Source organism: Eurytemora carolleeae, unplaced genomic scaffold (assembly GCF_000591075.1).
Source record: "Eurytemora carolleeae unplaced genomic scaffold, Eaff_2.0 scaffold111, whole genome shotgun sequence".
Classification (NCBI taxonomy): domain Eukaryota; kingdom Metazoa; phylum Arthropoda; class Copepoda; order Calanoida; family Temoridae; genus Eurytemora; species Eurytemora carolleeae.
The window spans coordinates 1-19430 of NW_019396201.1; the positions used below are offsets into that span (position 1 = coordinate 1).

The following is a 19430-nucleotide window of genomic DNA, read 5'->3' on the forward strand; positions in this document are numbered from 1 at the left end:
CGAATATATTACATTTACAATTAAAGGACAGAATGAGATTATGGCCTAACCTTTGGTATAATAATCAAATATGCAGTACACTCTTAGTGTAGTTCCTGGACTTACACATTAGTAAAAAATTAGGGTACACAGGATAAAACTATAAAGACGACTGATAACTCCTTAAATATGAAGATCCAAAGTATTCTGCCTTAGATATAATAATCTAATGGCTTATTTAATAATTTGGCAAAGAGATAAATTCAATACAATCGTCTCTGAAGTCTCATCCTTTGTGGGTAACCCTGTATATTATCACTTTACACACTATAACCTTGCTGGTTCTTACCTATGAAAACTTGAGATAGGATTGGCAGGATCTGGAAGAAACTCAGTTAGCGGAGCAAACCATCCTCCAAACTCAGGCATTGGAAGAGGATGGGGCAAACCATCGTTCACATCTCCTTAATAAATAAAAAAACATGGTCAAATAATTTTAAGAAGATGATAATTTGAAAACCAAAAAAATGTTATGTTGAAGGGGACTGTACACGTTATTAAGTAGCGCTCCATTTAAAATTAAACGCCCTATTCACAATGGTACCCTAAAAAGCTTTTTATTACCAAGAATGATGGATATCCATGTTTTAAACCTTAATAATTAATTAATTAATTTCTCTGTAATTGTGGTTTTTTGCTACAAATGCATTTGAGGAAATCATCAGAAATAAATACCTTTAAGCTAAGAAAACGATAATCGATTCCAAAGAAAGGTTTAAGGGGTACCGCTGAAAATTGGGCATGCACCAGGCCCAATTGCATAAGATGGATTCTTTTAAGATAGTTGTAGTTACCTGAGATCTCAACAGATTCTGCTACTGAAGGTTCTAAGCTTAGTGAATTTTGATCCTGCAGAATGCTCTTCCCAGAGTTCATGTGCTCATCATTCCCTGTTACAAGAGGTTTCCAACCAGCACCAGAGGTAGAATCCCCGGGTTTCCAGCCGGGGTTCGATGCCTCATAAGGTTTCCAATTGTTAGAACTAGGAGCTGGGTGGCTGGTGGACATCTGGTTGCTAAGGTGGGATGTGGTTAGCTGACTGTGAACAATCTGACTTTGGGACATCATTGGGCTTCCTGATAGGGCTCGAGCTTTCTCAGCTACCTTCTGTATGATGGCACTGCCAGCACTGGTTGCCATACTTCCAGCACTTCTGAGAGAGCCTGCTAGACTTAACTCTGTTTTCTCTTTGCCTGGCTCCTCCTGGGAGTGCCTTTTAGTGTGAATAGTTCCCTTCTCTATAGTCATCTCGTTCTTACTGCTGACTGTACCAGTGTTTGACTCAGATGCATTGTTGTTGTCAAAGTTGCTGGATGCTTTCCTCAGGTTGGTCAGCCTGAAGTAGGGAGGTGTTTCTGTCCTCTCAATGATAACATTAAAGGTTTCTACAGTTTGTAACTCCAGCATGATCTCTTCCAATGTTCTGACAGGCTGTGATCTGCCTAGGTAAAGAACCACTCTCTTGCTAAAGTCAAGTACTTGATTTGGAGCCATACCAGAGACAATAAGAAGGTATCTAACAATCACTCTTAAGTTGTTAGGCCAACAAGCACAAAGAGCGGACCAAAGTTCTTCTACTTCTTTAGGATGATCATCTCCAAACTTGCAGGTAATGTAGAACATATTATTTGTAACCATTTCAGTAGCTTCTGCAGATCCCCAACCCTCACGCCTTACGCCTGGCCTTCCCATCTCATAAGATTGATAGTAAGGATAATGATAGTTGCTAGGATGTGGAGGTATATTGGGATCCACAAGCTCCATGTTGTAAAGCCAAGGAAGGAGATACTGTAGTAAATTTTGTCTTGCAACAGGTCTAGCTGTCTGGAGTCTAGAGCAGATCTCACTGAACATTGGCATGGTTAGCATTGGATGTAGCTGAGACAATTGCCTTGAAAGATACTGCTGTGACCTGCTGTATGTAGTTGAGAGAAGAACATCAAGGGTTGACTGTTCTTTACCACCAGACAAATCATCCTCATTTCCAAGTGGAAGAACAGTTCCAAAGAATCTGTTATCTAGAATCTGCAGGAGCTGTAAAGCAGTTTCATGAACAGGTGTTCTTGGACATCCACAGTTCATCAGTGTTACATTTATTATAGCTGTGTAGTGATCGCATGGATACTCCTTAGTGCTGAAGATGGTTGCCAATGCAAGAAAACATCCATCTGCTTTCCTGTTAGAACCTGTATAACATCTATCCACCACCCAATCTAGGAGTGTGGAGAGGTTTGGATTTACTTCCAATAACATCACAACAGCCTTCTCCCCTTCACTGTAAATATTTGGGTCTTCACTGGCAAGAAGAAGATCTAAGAGCTTGTATACATCTCCGTCTTCAGCAAACATGTTATGATCAAAACAGGGTCCACTACAGAGAACAGCAAGCATGGCTTGCAAAGCAGAGAATTCAAACTCTGTGCACATATTCTCTCCTGAGGAAGCTCTAGTGTTCAATCCAAAGAGTTGTCCGAACCTACCTGACCAACCAGCAAAAAGGTTAAACAACTGCTGTCTCAGCTTCTTGGGGATTAAAGTACTCCTCTTCTCCAAGACAAATGAGCCTGTCAGTTCCACTATGAACCCAATGAAGTGGACCTTAATGTCCTTAATTGTACCTGTTGAGTCCTTGTCCACATCTATTTCTAAAAGATCCCTAACTCCACTTATACACTCAATAAAAATCATGGCTAGAGACTCTGTACCCTCATCAACTACACCATTTGACCGACTGAAGGTTCCATGCCTGGATATTAGTTCAAACAGACGAACAAGTTGAAGTCTGAGTAAATCCCTATTTCTTCTTCTTCTTCTTTCAGGTTTCTTTTCCAATGCTTCTTGAATGAAATCCAGCATAGTCTTTTCCCCCAGTAAATCCATCAAAGAATTATGATTGATATTACCCAGGGCATGAACAACACAATCTCGCATGTCAGACACCTCACACCTCAGTAGTGGAATCAACAGCTTGTAAAAGACTGTAGGAGATAACATTGGACTTGGACTCTTACTGTCTTGCCTATCTAAGAACTGCAAGGATTCTGGAGATGAAGACAGATGAGTCAAGGACAAATCAGGAGAAACACATCTAAACCCAGAGGCTGATGCAGTATTGGGGGGAACAACTCTACAGGCCACAGCTATATAGTTCTTCCAAAGATGCAACGAGATGTCTCTCTCATTTGCAGGTTTCTTTGGAGCTGTTCCAGGGAAGAGACTAGACCTTTGCTCTTGTACTGGTATTGGTTGTACTGTAGGGAAAAGCTGTGTAAGACGAGTATGGATAATTGGCCATGTATGCAAAATAGCTGATGGACATTTCTTTGGTAAACTGGTGTGTTGTAGAAAACCTAGAAGACAGGCAGACCAAGGATCTGAAGTAAATAATTGTTGAGTTGAACCAGATCTTGTTGTTCCATCATCATGAAATCCAGATGTCCACTGAGTTGAGTTTCGGTCAGCTAACCATTGGAAATCTAAAGAATTAACAGAACTGATAATACTCTTGTCAGGTAAAGGAAAGAGATGTGAACACTCTTCTATAACTGTTCTGGTATCCTGATCCATAGCATCAATTACAGCTAACTCTGAGCCTCTGGTACTTCCAGTAAGCTTCAATAACATCTTAACCTCCTTGAGCATATGTACTGCCAGCTTTCTGGTGGCTGTTCTTATGTGACAGAGCATGGTTAAAGCAAACCCCTCTGCATAGTGAAGAACTTTAAGGATATCTGGTTTATCAGGATCAGGTTTGGTCGGATCAGGTCCTATGATATTTGGAAGAGTTGGAATTACTCTTTCAAGGGCAGATCTCCAGGCTCCAAGAAGCTGGTTAGTCATACGAAGCCCATTATCCAGTAGGCTTGTATTAAGATCTGTTACTTCTTTGACAAAAAATTGCATAAACCCCCAGAGGACATCCTCTCTCCACTCAGGAAAGTCAATCACCAGATTTTGTAAGGCTTGGCAAGAGAGAACTCGGATCTCTTCATCTGTATGCACTGTCAACCTTGATAAAGTTTCAACAAGGTCAGATCTTGACATCCCATCTGGAATTAGTCTTGGAATCGCGGCAATAACAGTTCTGAACAAATCAAGTTTGGGTTTTGCATCCTCTGCATCTGACTTAACACCAGCTGAGTTAGTCAGCATGAAAGGTTTTCCAAACTGAGCATCTAAGGCTCTGAGTATATCATCAAATACTTTTCTTACATATGGATAATATGGGGATATACCAATGCTCTTGGCAGCATCTTCTGTCAGCATTTTGTTGAGGAATGTTTTCTTTACTCTAAGAGTACTTCCAGATGGCATAACACCAACAGTTCTTGGCATAGGAGGTTCTCCTTCCTTCTGTTGTAATGAGTCTGCAACAACTAGAAAAGCTCGCAGCCCAATTGACATTCTTTCCGGAGCATTTATAAACTTAATGGGTCGAGCTACAGACAGAAGATCAAAAATTATCTCTCTCATTGCAAAGTCAAGCTTCTCCTGTAAAGTTGTAAACACGATTACATTTTCATAAATAACCATTACAATAATTTAGAATAAAATGCCAAATTTGAATGAAAATAGAGGATAAATAATTTCTAATTTATATGTTACCTGAGAGATAAATTGAATAATTTTGACAAAAATGTTGAGAGGGGTGTCCCGGGGAACCACTGTCTTGGACCCCTTTGGGAACAAAGAGTTCACAATAGATTGAAGCCTACTTTGAGTCACATTATTGGACTCACATTTAATCCTAAAGAGGAAACATTTTACTAATTCAAAATATAATTTCATAAATTGTTAAAGAAACTTCTCAACTCAATTAATTTCATGTTTAAAAATTTTGGTAAAATTTTCTTCATCCCTGATCATGTAGACCCAGAGGAGACGGTACAAGGACTCCAAGGCGACCCTGGAGAGCTTGGGGTCCTTGTTCTTGAGCTGCTGAAGACACATGGTGAGGAAGGAGTGCCAGTTGTTCAAGAAGAATGTTTTCTGAGATACACAAAGAAGACAGGTCACAAGCGGGAAAAGCGCCAACCTAAATTAAGTTAAAATTCTCATTTTCATTATCTTACTTTATGCTTAAAGAATAAAATTACTGTCAAACTTCTTTTCTTGTACCAGAAATGGAGAAAATGTAATAATATAATTAACCTTCTTAAGAAAAAATATTTAGGTTCCACAATAAATACTATTTATCTTAAACTTCATTTTTATTTTCTCCCAGTGATGTGTAAAAGTATAAGATTTAAAAGGATTAATATGAAATGTAATATAAATCTGATTTTTATATTTTTATATACTAGCTTTTTTTATGTAGATGCTTAAAAGCCATTTTTTTTGATTATTTATCATATTTTGTATGTCTTAAGTGAAAATGTAAAATCAAACAAACTCTTTAATATCTATTAACATTTATTCCCTCTGTTGTAAAGGTTAGAAACCAAGAACCTTGTATTAAAAGTAAAAAATTAAGTATGTACATAAATACTGAATAATATGATAGATATGAATTTGTTGGTATTTGTTTAAAGACAGTTCAATAACACAACTTCAGAAAGTAAAATTGATTTTTTCCAAAAAAAATAACTAAAAGAACACTGTTCAGGACTCAGGAGAAAACAAAATAAGAGTTTTAAAGAAAACCCCTGGACTGTACCTGTGCTTGTTCCTAGTGCACATATCCAGAGTTTGACTGTAGAGCAGTTCAACAAAGTTCTTGAGGCAGGGAACGTTAACCTCATTTTTCACCGAGGCCGCTACGGGCACCAGAATCTCCACAAAGAGTCCAGCCAGGGCGTGCTTTATATCCTTGTCCTTGACTTCCAGGAAGTAGTTGGCGCACTCCTGCATGAACTGGAAGGACACCTCAAACTCCTCGATAGGAACCATCTTTACCCTGAAGAACTTCATGCCCATGAGGAGTGAGATGATAGATTGGAAGGTTTGAGGAGTTGGTTCCTTACTTCTCAATTCCTTCAGCTCACTTAAAAACCTTTTCCTAACAGACTGGAATCTTGAAGAGACAAGAACACCAAGAACCTCGGCGTAAAGATCAGCAATGTTGTGAATAGAAGTAGCATTGGGTCCCAGGGTCTCTCCTGGCCCACGGTACTTAAAGTGTCGGAAACAAAGGCTCTCAATGTATCTAACCAAGTCCTCATGACCTGGATGTACATGCAGCTGTTTCAGAACCTCTATGAGACAAAGACAGAATATAAATTCCACCGCCAAATCACGACGCTCAGAGACAAATTCCATTTCAGTCACATGACTCAGTTCGCTCTTCCCCTTGCTGTCGGACTTGCTGGGCTTGTACTCAGAGAAGATGAACTCTACCCCCTGCTTCTCATACCAGGCAATCAGTGTTTTCAGGAGGGAGGGTAGACAGTGCTCTGCTACCTTTAATAATACCGAATAGTCTCTTTAATATCTTTTTCATTACTAAGTATACCATAACGTGTTATGAGAATTTTCATCATTTGTTCTTTTAAGTTCTAGAGCATATTTTAGAAGAAAAAAATCATTTAAAGGGACTGTAAACGTAACTTCAATCCATCATCTTCATTTATTGATTGTCATGCCAGAAGCACAACGATACCCTTTATTTTAAGGAGAAACAATGAGGAAACATTTCGTCGTTTTTTGTCTTAAAATGTAAAATTTTGACAATTTTCTTTATATTCCCTCTTCTATACAAATCATAGTCATAGTCATAGTTTTTCGTTCTCAACTAAAACAACGAAAAAAATCTCACCTCTCCAAAGGCTGATAGAAGCTGATCAAAATGAGGATCCTCCCCCCTCTGCAGGGTTTTAGAAAGTGGGCGTTCCAAGGATTCCATCATGGCGGCAGTTATCTTCTTCTCAGCCTAACATGGATGCCGCCAAAATAATAAACAGGAAAATATAAATTATAAACTTATTCATCAAAATTTAGCAAAATAGAGTATTTATTAATTTTGTATTTAGATTTTAGATTATTTTCATTCAACCTCCACTCAGCACTGTACAGGTACGCTTAGTGCTTGAGGCATTCTACATATGGATAAGAGGTTAAATTCCTTCCCAAATTATGAATTCAATTGTCAGCCCGATCTTTTTTAATATTTCTATTTTCATAAACAATCTTATTTTAGTCTTTCTTGACATGCATAAACCCCATTAAAGAGACTGTAAGGTAATTTTAAGCGATTTTCTATGCAAAGATGGCAATACCTGATTTACAACGGTACCCTTAAAACCTTAATCTGATAAAACTGTGAAAGATATTTACGTTTTTCTGACTCAAGAAGTGATTAATTCTGATAACTTCTCCATTGCTTCATGTAGGCATGAAGCGCAAATAACCACACATGAAAATACATAGTTTGAAGTGACAAAAACATGGATATCTAATTCATACTTGACCAGACAAAGCTTTAAAGGACACTGTTGTGAATCGATTATTGGCCATCTCTACCTTGAGGGTGACTTAAAATTACGCGTACAGTTCCTTAACACAAACTAATTGGCGTCAGTTCCTGAATAGTGAATTCTGCAAAGAGAGTTCGCATAACGAACTCCCCGGGCTTGATGTCCGTCTCGATGTGCACAGTCGAGGGGAACCTGGTCAACAAAATCATCAAGTTCAATATTTAGTTGGAAAAGATAAATAAGAAAATTATGGCGTGTTGAAACAAAATTGAACAAACGCCGCAAAACACAGTTTTACTCAAATGTTAAAATATCAGTTTCGAATCTCATGAACTTCAAATCAGTTTTGATATAATTATATTCCCAAAATAAAAGAAATTGTTAAAAAAAAAATTGGTCAGTTTTTTTCTTAAAAAGAAACTAAAATATTCACAAAAAGTTATTTTCACAGCGCAATTTTGATGTGCAAGACATTTTTCGAAAATAAGATCAAGTTATTGGATTAGAAAAAAAATTTAATTGATTTGATTAGTTGATTGATTAAGTTTCCTGACTCGTTCTTTAGGAGCCCCCCAGGGTAGTACTCCACCTCGCTCCAGGGATCCAGTTGGAACACTGTCGTAGTTTTCATCCTAGAAATTGTTCTGTGAAAAAATGTGCAAAAAAACCCAGCAAAAGACCAGATAAAAAATACAATAGAAAAAGAACGGATTAAGGGTCCGTCAACTTAAAAGCGTTCCATGTCTCATTCAAACGATACAATTTTAGCCATTTTTTTATTAAAAATTATTTAATTATATAGAAATCGTCGTTTATCTGTCTAGATAAGATGCACATTTCCTTAATTTACTTTCCTTTCAAATATAAAATCTCCAAATTTCAGATAGAAAAACAAGAATATCTCAATCTGTGTTTCTCAGATATCTAAAGGGTACCATTGTGAATCAGGCATGCACCTCTCTCGATGATGTTGAAAGCCCCAGAACGAGGTTAATAATAAGGAGAAAGAAATGAAAAATTACTAAAAAAATAGCATATGGATAAAAATTAATTTGATAGATCGTGACGCCGCAGGCATAATTTTTTAAGAGGAAAAACTAGAATATGGAATCTTCATGAGAAACTTTTTCCCAGCATATTTTTATACCTTCTCAATTACTTTTATTTTCAATCTCTAGGGAAGTAGCCCCCCCTTCCTTAAGGATTATAGCAAACTCCCCCCCAAATTTTATGTCTATGCTGTGGAGGATAAATAATTGTAGTAATTGAAGTTAAGGGAAATAAATATTTTTAAAAGAGAAAAATTATAATCTTTACAGAAAATCTACATAATGAAGCTCTTCGCTCAGATATTATATATTTGTATATATGTTAACTAACCTAGGGTTAAACAAATTTGATATTTTTTGAATAACATTGATTTTTTTTTCAAAAATATTTTTTTTCTTTCAAAATTTAGTTTTAAAAAATCCCACGGGCAACGCCGGGCACTTCAGCTAATATATAATATTCCCCTACCTGTTCCTCTTGGCTCTCCTCATTAACATCCTCGAAGGGAACTACAGATCCAGCCTTGAGATAATGAATAGCAAATTAAAATTTTTACCTCCAACCAAGTTAAAACTTTTTTTGAGGTCTTATTCAATATAACGAAGGACTTAGTTACGGAAAAAGTAATTTAGACATGCAAAAAAGCTTGCAACATATCTTTTCTTCTTAAAATTATACACCTAGCTCTTCAGAAAACTTTGAAATAGGAAGACGACTTTTAGAATTAAGTTGTAACTTTAAAATGTCCAATGAGCATGAGACACAGCTATAATAAGTGTCTAGCAAAACTTTTTGCTTTAAAACAACATCAAATACCCTTGAGTATAATGTCGTCTTCTATTCCATTGTATTCTGGCTATCACTGTAGTGGATTTCATTGTTATTTTTGATCATTAGATTCATTTAGTGTACCACAGTTGATATCTTAACGAATTCACAAATTCACAGAAAAATATTGTCTAAAATAATTTCCCGCCTTTCTCGCCATTGGTACTAACCTGTGGAAGTACGGGGTTCTCCCCCTCGGCCCCATCTGGACCCAGTCGATCTTCATACGGTGGTACACCGTCAACATCTAGTTCATCTTGGTGCTCGGGACCTTCTAGAATTACAAGATTAAATTATGCATATTCCCTTTAGTTTTGCTACCACGTCAACAACTGTTTCTTGGGATATTTGTTTTAATGTCAATATTATCTTTATTTCTTTATAATCCAATATTTAAACAATCTTATATTTAATACCAAATATGATATCAAATAAAATTCAGTTTACCTTATAAAACAAAAAGCACTTATTATTTATCGCTAAAATCCTCTAAATAATTGAGAGAAAAAATTTACAAATAGCGTGTCTTTTTTTTACAATATATCCAAACACACTTTTTTAAGATATATATTTTATTTGCGAAAAAAAGTAAAATAAGAACGTTGTAAAATATCAAAAATGATCGAGAATATATTGGGGATATATTGGGTATTTTTAAATGTTCATGTTTTCGAACTATAGAGTTACCAAGTTTTCAAATAATAAAAACTATGTTTAATTTATAAATAATAAAAAAAGTAAAAACCATGAATTTAAGTTTTTTACTTTTTAGAACATAGTATACAAAGGATTGAAACCGTGCTCGGGATCCGGATCCGCTTCACTCACACGCTTATTCCTGGATCCGGCAAAAACATTTATTAATTAAGAATCCGGATACATTATTCTAGACCGGATCCTGAATTCGTAAAAAAAACTGATGACATCAATATTTTAGCCATGCAAATAGCAAAAAAAACATATTTTGAGACTAGCAAAAGTTTTTCAAGAGTTTTACGTCCAATTATTTTTCCGTCAATCATAATAAAAAATGAAGGTTAAACATCATATTTTCACAAAAAAAAAGGAAAAAGGAAAAAATATTACTTTCAGCATTAGTATTGCACTTAAAATCTATTGTTAGACATTGCTTTATTTCCGTTTTATCAACAGTTTTTTGGAGCTCTTTAGTGGCTCCTCAAAATATGAGAAGTTAAAGTTTGTCTTTATTATATTATGCAAAAGATATAGACCAGAGCTGGGAACTTTAGAATGGATAACCTTTAATCCCGACTGCTTAATCCGAATATCCACTGTGGAAACTTTTAATTTTAGCTCTTAATTCAATCTTTTTCTCTTCTCCATTCATGCGCGTCAGTAGCTATCTGACGAGGCATCATGACAAGACATAATCTCGAGATTATGTTAGTCTCGAGATTAGAAAAAAGAGAGGATTCAGCATTAATCCAGATATTCACCAAGTTCCCAGCTCTGAACGAATTTTCAAATAGTTCGTTCCACATTATATTTTCTACCAAAGCCTAAATTCTGCTTTCAGAAAAAAAAGAATCATCCTTGGGTATAAGAAAACTATGCTAACCCCAATATATGTTTGTGGAGCACCCTTCCATAATCCAATAAAGTAAAAAAACCGAATCAAATACAGTGGGACCCATAAAACTGTAGAATAGGAAAACAACTGTTATGATTTCTTATCGTCCAATGGACAACATGAAACCCAACAAATGAGCAGTGTTTACGTTGAGTGTAAACCCATTCAACATTTATTTTTATTTGCAAGCTAGTGGTCAAACCATTTGCTTTAAACCAACTTTATATAAACATAATGTTGCTAAAATGTCGTCTTCATAATCCATAGTTTTATAAGTCTCTCTGTAGTATGTCTTAGGAGCCCCCCAGGGTAGTACTCNGGGGGGGGGGGAAGGCCCTCTGGTTACGTCTGATTTTGAACTCGTCTTACCAGATCTTCGCCGACCACCACGATTAGAAAATCTTTTTCTAATAATCTCCATTTATTAATCTATTTACATTGTACTGCACTGTACAACTTTTATCACGATGTACATATTTGTACTTATTATTTTCAAATTTCTATGCTCACATTGTACAATTACAATCACTATGTACCAATATCACTACATTTATATGTGCACGTGTACTGTACAATTAAAATAATGAGCAACACATTTTTTATGTACTCATAGTTTTACAATTAACTTCATTGAAAGTGTTATCACGTTGTACAACTTAAATAAGAGCTATTTGACGATTTGCTTTTTTATGAGTTCAATCATCAAGTCTCACGCTGTACATAAATATCATGTACATTGTACATGTTAATGTAAGGTATCCTAGTCTAATGAGTATCATATGTTCACAACTGCATAAAAATCTATTATGCAATAATATCAAAGTTTTGCACAGGTGTAAGTTTTTAACTTTGTTCTACTGAAGTCATTATGCAGGGATAGATAGATAGAGATAAGGCATACGGCGCTATCTTAATAAAACAAGCATAACATCAATAAAGTGGGTAAACAGTATTATAACATTCAGGTATCAAATACAGGGAGACCTACAAAGAATGAGAATTCAGAGACAATGTACGACATTGATTTTATTTTATTAGTCTTTGTTCCCTACAAGTGCAAATTTGTTACTTTAAATGCGAAGTAATTTAGTAAGTACTAAAAACTATGTTTTTGTTGTTATATAAGTTTCTCTTTGTACAATGTACATAGTAATCCAAGGAAGTAAAGGGGGGGGGGGGCTTCTATAATAATTCATAAAATATGTATATTAGAAAATGCACCCTGAGTCACAGTTTGTGAGTCTTACAAAAATTGATTATAAAGTTATAAAATGTAATTATTCAATTATACCGTTTGTATCTACATTTATTAACGGGCATACAGAACTACAGTAGTCTTCATAAAAAATATATTACTCGCTTTAAAGCTGCAATACATAAATCGAAGAAATGTCAGATTTAAGACTGAAAAATCATATCAAAACCTTAAGAACGGTTTAAAATAAGTTAAGGAGTGTTTTTACAATTTTTAATTCAATCGCTGAGGAGTTTTTTGTTTGTTTGTTTTTTAATGTGTCCTCATTGCAATGTAGTAATAACTAATATTAGAATTTTTTATTAGAGTTTTAATATGACAACAAGTGAGCAGAAATATGTATGATTAACTTGCTTAAAACTGGGATCAATTTTGTCATGCTCGATGGAAAGTGGGAAGCATGCATATCGCATACTCATAGGCAAATGGCAAGCATGCATATTGCGTAGCCATAGGCAAATGGCAAGCATGCATATTGCGAAGCCATAGGCAAATGGCAAGCATGCATATTGCGTAGCCATAGGCAAATGGCATGCATTTAGAAAAGAGGAAGGTGTTTATTACTTCTAGGATGGTTTACTACATTACCTCTTGCGAATTGCGATGAGAGATATTACCCATTTGACAAAAAAAATACTAATCTTTTATGAGAAAAATTCACGAGAAAAAATATTTGAAAAAAATCTTATTATTTTTAATCGTGGTTAAAAATTCCGAGCATACAGAATTTAATCATATATATATATATACCCCTGTTTTAGGAAGAAAGTAACAAAGCATAAAATGGTAGCTAAGTAAATCAAACTGATAAATTTGTACTTTCTAAAATAGCCTTTAAAATTGCAATTAAAACTTTAATCTCGACTGCCATTTGAAAAGTTTTACAATCTCCCTAAAAATCATTCACATCTGCGCGCTACAAAGTTTTGGCGATTTATCATCAGTTTTCAAGTTGTACAATGTAAATTGTAATTAAAAAAATTGAATTCCAAAACCTCAACTTTAATTTATCTTCCCTTTTTGAGCATTTTCTAACAGGTGAAGCTGCAAAAATATATTTTTTTAAAGCAATTTATTCCGCAAATTGGTAAAATAGATAAATCGACCAAAAGTTAGTAATCTAATCACCATCGAACAAGAACTTCTAGAAAAAATGAAAACAAGACTAAGATAAATTCGATATTTTCATGCACTGAAGAAAAACAGACTTTCTGAAGTAGAAAATTCAAATTTGAGAAAAAACATTTTAGAAAGATGGTCAAAGTAATCTTAAAGGGACTGTTAACGTAGTTTCGAGCGACTTTAAATTTTAACGGTAACCTTATAAGCTTTTTCTGATCAAGAGTGAATATTTTAACTATCATCTCTTTTAAAATTAATTCTTCTCATTTGTAGTTTGTCTGTAAAGCTACAAACATCTACAAACATGATTGTTGAGATAAATGTTTAAAGGGTAATGTTACATCGAATAAACGCAACATCCCCCCTACTGAACTTCCGACCTACTGCAATATCGGACCTACGCCAGCTGTTTATTTTGTGTTATTTGAACGTTAGATTAGGTTTAGACAATTTCTGAACCAAGCGCTGCGACCAAAAGTCCATATAGCAGCTGTAAAACCACGCGCCAGTAGGTCAGATGTGTAGTATAGCGGATTTGGCGTAGGTCAGAAGTGGAGTATAGCGGATTTGCGTAGGTAGAAAAATACACACTATCGTTTGAAGGGCGCTAATGTTAATCGGATATGTGTCTCTTTAATAGTAGTCACCGAAATATACATTAGGAGTCTCTTTAAATGTTACTAAACATAAATTGCATTAGTAATCCAGTTTCGGATGGGAGGAAGGGTGAGAAAAGGTCATCGTTCTACCTTGACTTTGGTCCTGATCTGCGTCCTCTAAAGGTACAGGTACAACCTCTTCAGCCTCCGCCATATTTACATTATATCTGGCAAAAATAGTTTTGAATATAAATGTTAAAATTGACATTTTCCAAAATTGTCAAATCGGGTAAAAAATTGATACAAAATTACATATAAAAATACTAAAAATATCGATTATATATCGAATATAAATGTATAAAATCACAGTTTAAATTTCATAAACGTACCACGATCGTATGAGCATTGTTAATGAGGCAAAAATTATAAAATACTGAATCGATTCAAACTTAAATTACATAAATAAATAATCATATTTTCCATTTCCAATCGAATATATGTTTGGTTTAGGTTGATAAGAAATGTATTATCAAAATAGGAAAAACCCGAGAATTTTGCGGATTTTTTTAAATACTGATTTTTTAGTTCCTAATTGAAAACTAAAAGATCCTCAGTTGCTGACATAGTCATTGATTTTTTCATACTTTCATATGAGTTACTTCTTCTTCGATCTTTAGAGACGCTCTCTTTCTTCTCAACATCTTCTTCTTCAAAAACACTATCAAGTCGTTCGTCCATCACGCTTCGTCGTTCGTCTGTTACGCTTTGTCGTTCGTCTGTCACGCTTCGTCGTTCGTCTGTTACGCTAACCATGGGACCAGATTCGCGTCTCAAATCGTCGGCCAGACTTCTTTTCAGTTCGTCAGATTCAGATTCAAACTTAATCTTTTTCTTGTAAGATATTTTCTCGTTGTTATTCATGTTTTCCTCACTCTCAACCTGAACAAAATAAAAATAAAAAATCGGTGTGTAAATTTTTCAGAATAACACTAATTCCCCTGTCTGGGGAAGAGGGAATGATTTTTAATAATGTTGGGGGAAAAAAAGGTATATTAAGTTTTTTCATTTTTTCTTAAAGGGACTGTAAAAAAAATGAAAGGGGGTATAGGCTGAAACCTAAGCATTTTAGGAGCTGATCGAGACCCATACGAGTTCTTGCTGATGTTCCTGTCTCGAGAAATTGATATAAAACGATGTCAAATTTATACGAAAATCTCTCTCTCTCTCTATATATATATATAACAAATTTTGTATGAAAAACGGATCATATTCAGCAAATACACAACCAATCTGAAAACAACGATATCCCAGAAATGCCTAAGAAACTTAGGCTTGCTCCTATTACTAACTGAATTAAATAATTTTTCATTTTTAATAGATATAATTGATAATATAATGAATACGTCCATATCATGTGACCAGAACCTCCCACCAATGGCAGTGCAGTATACTGGTCACGTGACACAGACAGAGTCACGTGATAATGATACTGCACTGCCTATGGTGGGAGTTCTGGTCACATGACACCAATGTATAAATAATATCAATTTTATCTTTTATTTATGAAAAATTATTAAATTCAAATAATAATAGAAGCAAACCTAAGTTTCTCAGGCTCCTCTGGCATATCGTCATTTTCAGGTTGATTTCTTACTTGCTGATTATGACCCGTTTAAACCTACTATTTGTATAAAAAATTTTATATATATATAGACTATCTCATATATTTGACACAGTTTTAAATAAATTTCTCGAGACATAAACATCAGATAGAACTTTCATGGGTCTCGATCAACTCCAAAAATGCTTAGGTTTCAGCCTATACCCCCTTTAATTTTTCCTTTACAGTCCCTTTAATGCACAAAAACTCATTAATTTTCCCATAAAAATCATTTCTTTTTCACAATTTATCAAAAAAAAACCTTTAAAAAAAAATATATTAATTGTGAGAAAAAAAAATTTCCAAAAGGGGAAAAACATACACCCCGTTAAAAAAAAATAGGAAATCACGTTTTGAACAATTTCTAAAAGTGATTCAGCACATCATTTCAGAACTCCAGGATAAAGTCACTTCACATCATTAAATTCAATATCATGTTTTAAAAAACCTGCACTTTTCTTCCCCCTTTCTTTTATTTTTTCTTCCCTTTTTTCTCCTTTTCCTCTTGAATTATCTTCCCTGGGCTGAAGAATTTACTCCCCTGAGTAAAGATCTTTTATTGAATATATATGACATCGTTATCAATAATTTATTTGATTTGTAGAGATATGAAGAAATAGAATGCCCAAAAGTGCTAATTCTTTTTGTGACCATCCATAACTAAAAACTAATCTAATTTGAATTCTTTTTGTAGAATTTTGCTGAATTTAAACTTGGGAAATTTAGTTATTTAAAAGAATTGAAGAGGTAACTCATGTAACTCTCCGTTAATAGAAAGACATGTCCAATTTACAACGATATCATTAAACCTTAGCCTGATCAGGGATGATAGATATATCCTTTCTTTTCTAGCTGAAAAGTGGCTCGAGTATTTATGCAACAGAAACTAGGTTGAAAATTGTCAGAATGCAACACCATTTACGGTATTTTTATAAGATATCTTTCTCAATCTTACTCATCTGGAATTTAAAGGGTACCGTTATGAGTCGGACATATCACTTTTAAATAAAATGTCACTTGAAATTACATCATCAGTCCCTTTAAGAAGGTAGAGGATCTAGGTTACCGGAGTAATGTCTCCTGGATGCGGAACCATGTGGAAGCATTCCATACTCGGCTTCACCCGTTTTATTTTCCAGTTCTGGATTGGTAGATTCTAGAAATAAGTTGATTAAGAGATTACTCATCTCAAACTCAATTTTATAATATATAATATTTTATATAATATCTTTGCAACCTACGGCAGAATTAAAAGAATTTAAACCGTGTCTAGACGTGGTTCCAACATGGTTGGTTCAGCTGGAAAATTTATTAAGTGTTTCGAGATTTGAGCCGGTGCTCAATTGGAACTGGTTATTGGCGGTTTAGCGACGCGGTTCAAATTCTTAGTAAACTCAAATGCTAGATAAAATGTCAAAGGTTTACTACATAAGGATGCACACGCACAGATATCGGGATTAGAAAATTTAAGTTTGAGGCGAGAAATCATTCCCCTTCCCCCCCAATTAAGAGCAATGGTGAAAATTAAACAGCTAAGTGTATATAAAAGTTAAAATAATACAAATGTTAAATAAGACTCTGAACTTTTCAATGTGGCCTGAGGCCAACGTTAATGAATAGCGAGGATTTTTATAATTTCTACCTCCCATTTTGAGAATGAGTTTAGCGTATGTTATTAACCTTGAACGCTTTCTGTTCCTCCCCCTTGAGAATGAGTTTAGCGGAATGTATGGTTTCTTCCCAGAGTTCTTCATTAACAGCCTCTCCGCACACATAGTTCTCAGACCATTGAAGGAAAAGCCTATACATAACAATTTTCACCTTCTGAAAGATGATTTATTAATATTTTATCGTTTATTTACATTTTTTTGGCCACTTTCATTATCTTAAATTGAAGGGGGGGGGGGGGGCACAAAACTTTCATTGAAAATTAAACAGTAGTTGAACAGTGAGGATTGTCGTATGAGGCTGATTTTATGTATGCATACTTAAAATTATGTACATTACATGCATTTATTGGTTTTGAACGAATCTGAGCAAAATTGCGGGCGCGCGCACCTGTAAGAATGCTCCAATATTTATTTTGACCTCCGAAATGAATTACTCGTGCCCAATTACCTATAAATCGACATACAACATGTAAAATCTGTGCTAAAATGACCATAATATAATGGTTGGCTACTAGCGCGCCGGTCAGAATGCTCCAAGGTCTATTTTGACTTCGGAAATGAATTCCTTGTCCCAATTTTTCTAAAGTTTTAAATATCTCATGCTACTTTTATTCTACCATAGGCCAAACTAAGCACATCAGTATTCAAAGATCACTTAATACGCGCGCAGGCAGACATTTAAGGCTTTGAAGGTGACTTTTTGAGCGCATATTTGTTTCAAGAGTGTCAGGATAAATGTTCGAGTGCGATTAATGAAGTTAAGATTGATTTACTATCAAAAACCGTTCAAAACCAAAAAATGCATGTAGTATACATAATTTTAAGTTCGCATACAAAAAATCAGCCTCCTACGACAAAGCTAAATTATGTTTAAACACTGTTTAAATTTCCCGGAGAGTAATACGTTTCGTGCCCCCCCCCCACTTTGTTGAAAATTTAATGGATAAAAGAATGGAATAACTTTCAGATTTAGAAAATTCCAGAATATTTGAAATGGCATGTTTTTGAAATGGCATGTTAGAGAAGGGGGGTAGAAATGGCATGTTAAACCTGAAACTATTTTTCTTTTCATATTGACTAAAGCTTCTCCACTGGCGTGTGGTCCCCTTCGCTACATTTCTAACTAAAAATAAAACAAATCAGGTTTTTTCTAAATCAAGAAAATAAGATGCTACAACAAAAGATTTCATGCGAGAACGAATTAAAAATGAAGGAGTGACAGATACCTTTGACAGATAAATTATTAAATTAAAAATTTCCAAATAACCCCTCACCCCAAAAATACTCTAAAAATGTCAAAGAAAACTAATGACAAAATTTAAAAAGAATAAAAATAACAAAAAGACAAAATAAATGATGAATGAATGTAGGAATTAAAGAAAAACCATAATAACCATCAAATTACTAAATCAAAAATTTTACAATAACCACTCTCCCCCCCCCCTCAAAAAACATATTCCCACCTAAATTTCCATCCTGGCAAAGTAAATTTACAGCTTCAGCTAAAGTCCACTTTGAAGCCCAGTGTGCTACAGCAGCCAGTACATTTCTGTACTTATAATCCTATAATATTGAATTTAGTCCACTGTGCTAGTATTATTTAAATTTAAAATAAATAATGACCACTACAAATTTGGGGTAAATCTGTGGATAAGTCTAATTTTGGTTGGAATTTAATTCGACATCGTAGTGCAGTGTTGAGATAATGTATATTGTATATACAGTTTCGGAAAAGGTTGAAAAAAACCTTTTTTGTCCAATTTTTCATGTTTCCCCCAACCATAAAAAAATGAAAATACATACCCCTTAGTGGTGACTCCGCAATATATTTCTAATCAACAATCGGAAATTCTATTTTAAAAAGTTTAAAATGTTACAAAATAGATTTTAATTTAATTGCGTTTTTAATGTCAATTTTGTAAAGCGCTTGAATTTTTCATTAACTAAATTCCCCCGCCCCCCCCCTCTTTTTTTAAATAGATTTTTTTTACCTCTTCCTCAGATTTGTTAACACAGCACTCGGGAAACTTTTCCATATACCATTCTTAAAATATTGAATATTAATAAAATTATTGATATTAATATTTAGATGTTTTAATTTTGTTGAAATATAATAATGATGACTATGCTATGATATTGATGAAAATAATAATATTAGTAATAATAATAATAATAANTTGATAACAAATAAGGTCAACATTGAG

General features: G+C 34.5%; 2 protein-coding genes across 3 annotated transcripts; both read right to left on the reverse strand.

Moving 5' to 3' along the window:
• Positions 1-328: 328 nt before the first annotated feature.
• On the reverse strand, positions 329-14143 carry LOC111697956 (protein furry; the record flags this gene model as incomplete). Of its 2 annotated transcripts, none has more annotated exon segments than XM_023468134.1 (11): positions 329-443; positions 834-4530; positions 4645-4786; positions 4898-5074; positions 5696-6438; positions 6794-6907; positions 7559-7643; positions 8001-8083; positions 8970-9023; positions 9500-9603; positions 14047-14143. In XM_023468134.1, coding segments are annotated over 11 exon segments (5378 nt in total), but the record flags the coding sequence as incomplete, so codon positions are not given.
• A 258-nt stretch (positions 14144-14401) lies between these two features.
• LOC111697957 (uncharacterized) lies at positions 14402-19269 on the reverse strand. Its single transcript, XM_023468137.1, has 6 exons — positions 19218-19269; positions 18690-18789; positions 18277-18349; positions 17237-17357; positions 16623-16712; positions 14402-14835 (listed from the first exon to the last, which is right to left on the reverse strand). The coding sequence occupies exons 1-6, from the start codon at positions 19260-19262 to the stop codon at positions 14485-14487; spliced, it is 780 nt and encodes a 259-aa protein (XP_023323905.1). The 5' UTR covers positions 19263-19269; the 3' UTR covers positions 14402-14484.
• Positions 19270-19430: the final 161 nt, after the last annotated feature.

Bases quoted from the DNA above. Each gene is read 5' to 3' on its own strand.
- LOC111697957 (XM_023468137.1), bottom strand. From the start codon at position 19,262: ATGGAAAAGTTTCCCGAGTGCTGTGTTAACAAATCTGAGGAAGAG. The intron at 18,790-19,217 runs GTAAAAAAAATC...TCAATATTATAG, and splicing joins TTAACAAATCTGAGGAAGAG to GATTATAAGTACAGAAATGT. The intron at 18,350-18,689 runs GTGGGAATATGT...TTTTATTTTTAG, and splicing joins TTGCCAGGATGGAAATTTAG to TTAGAAATGTAGCGAAGGGG.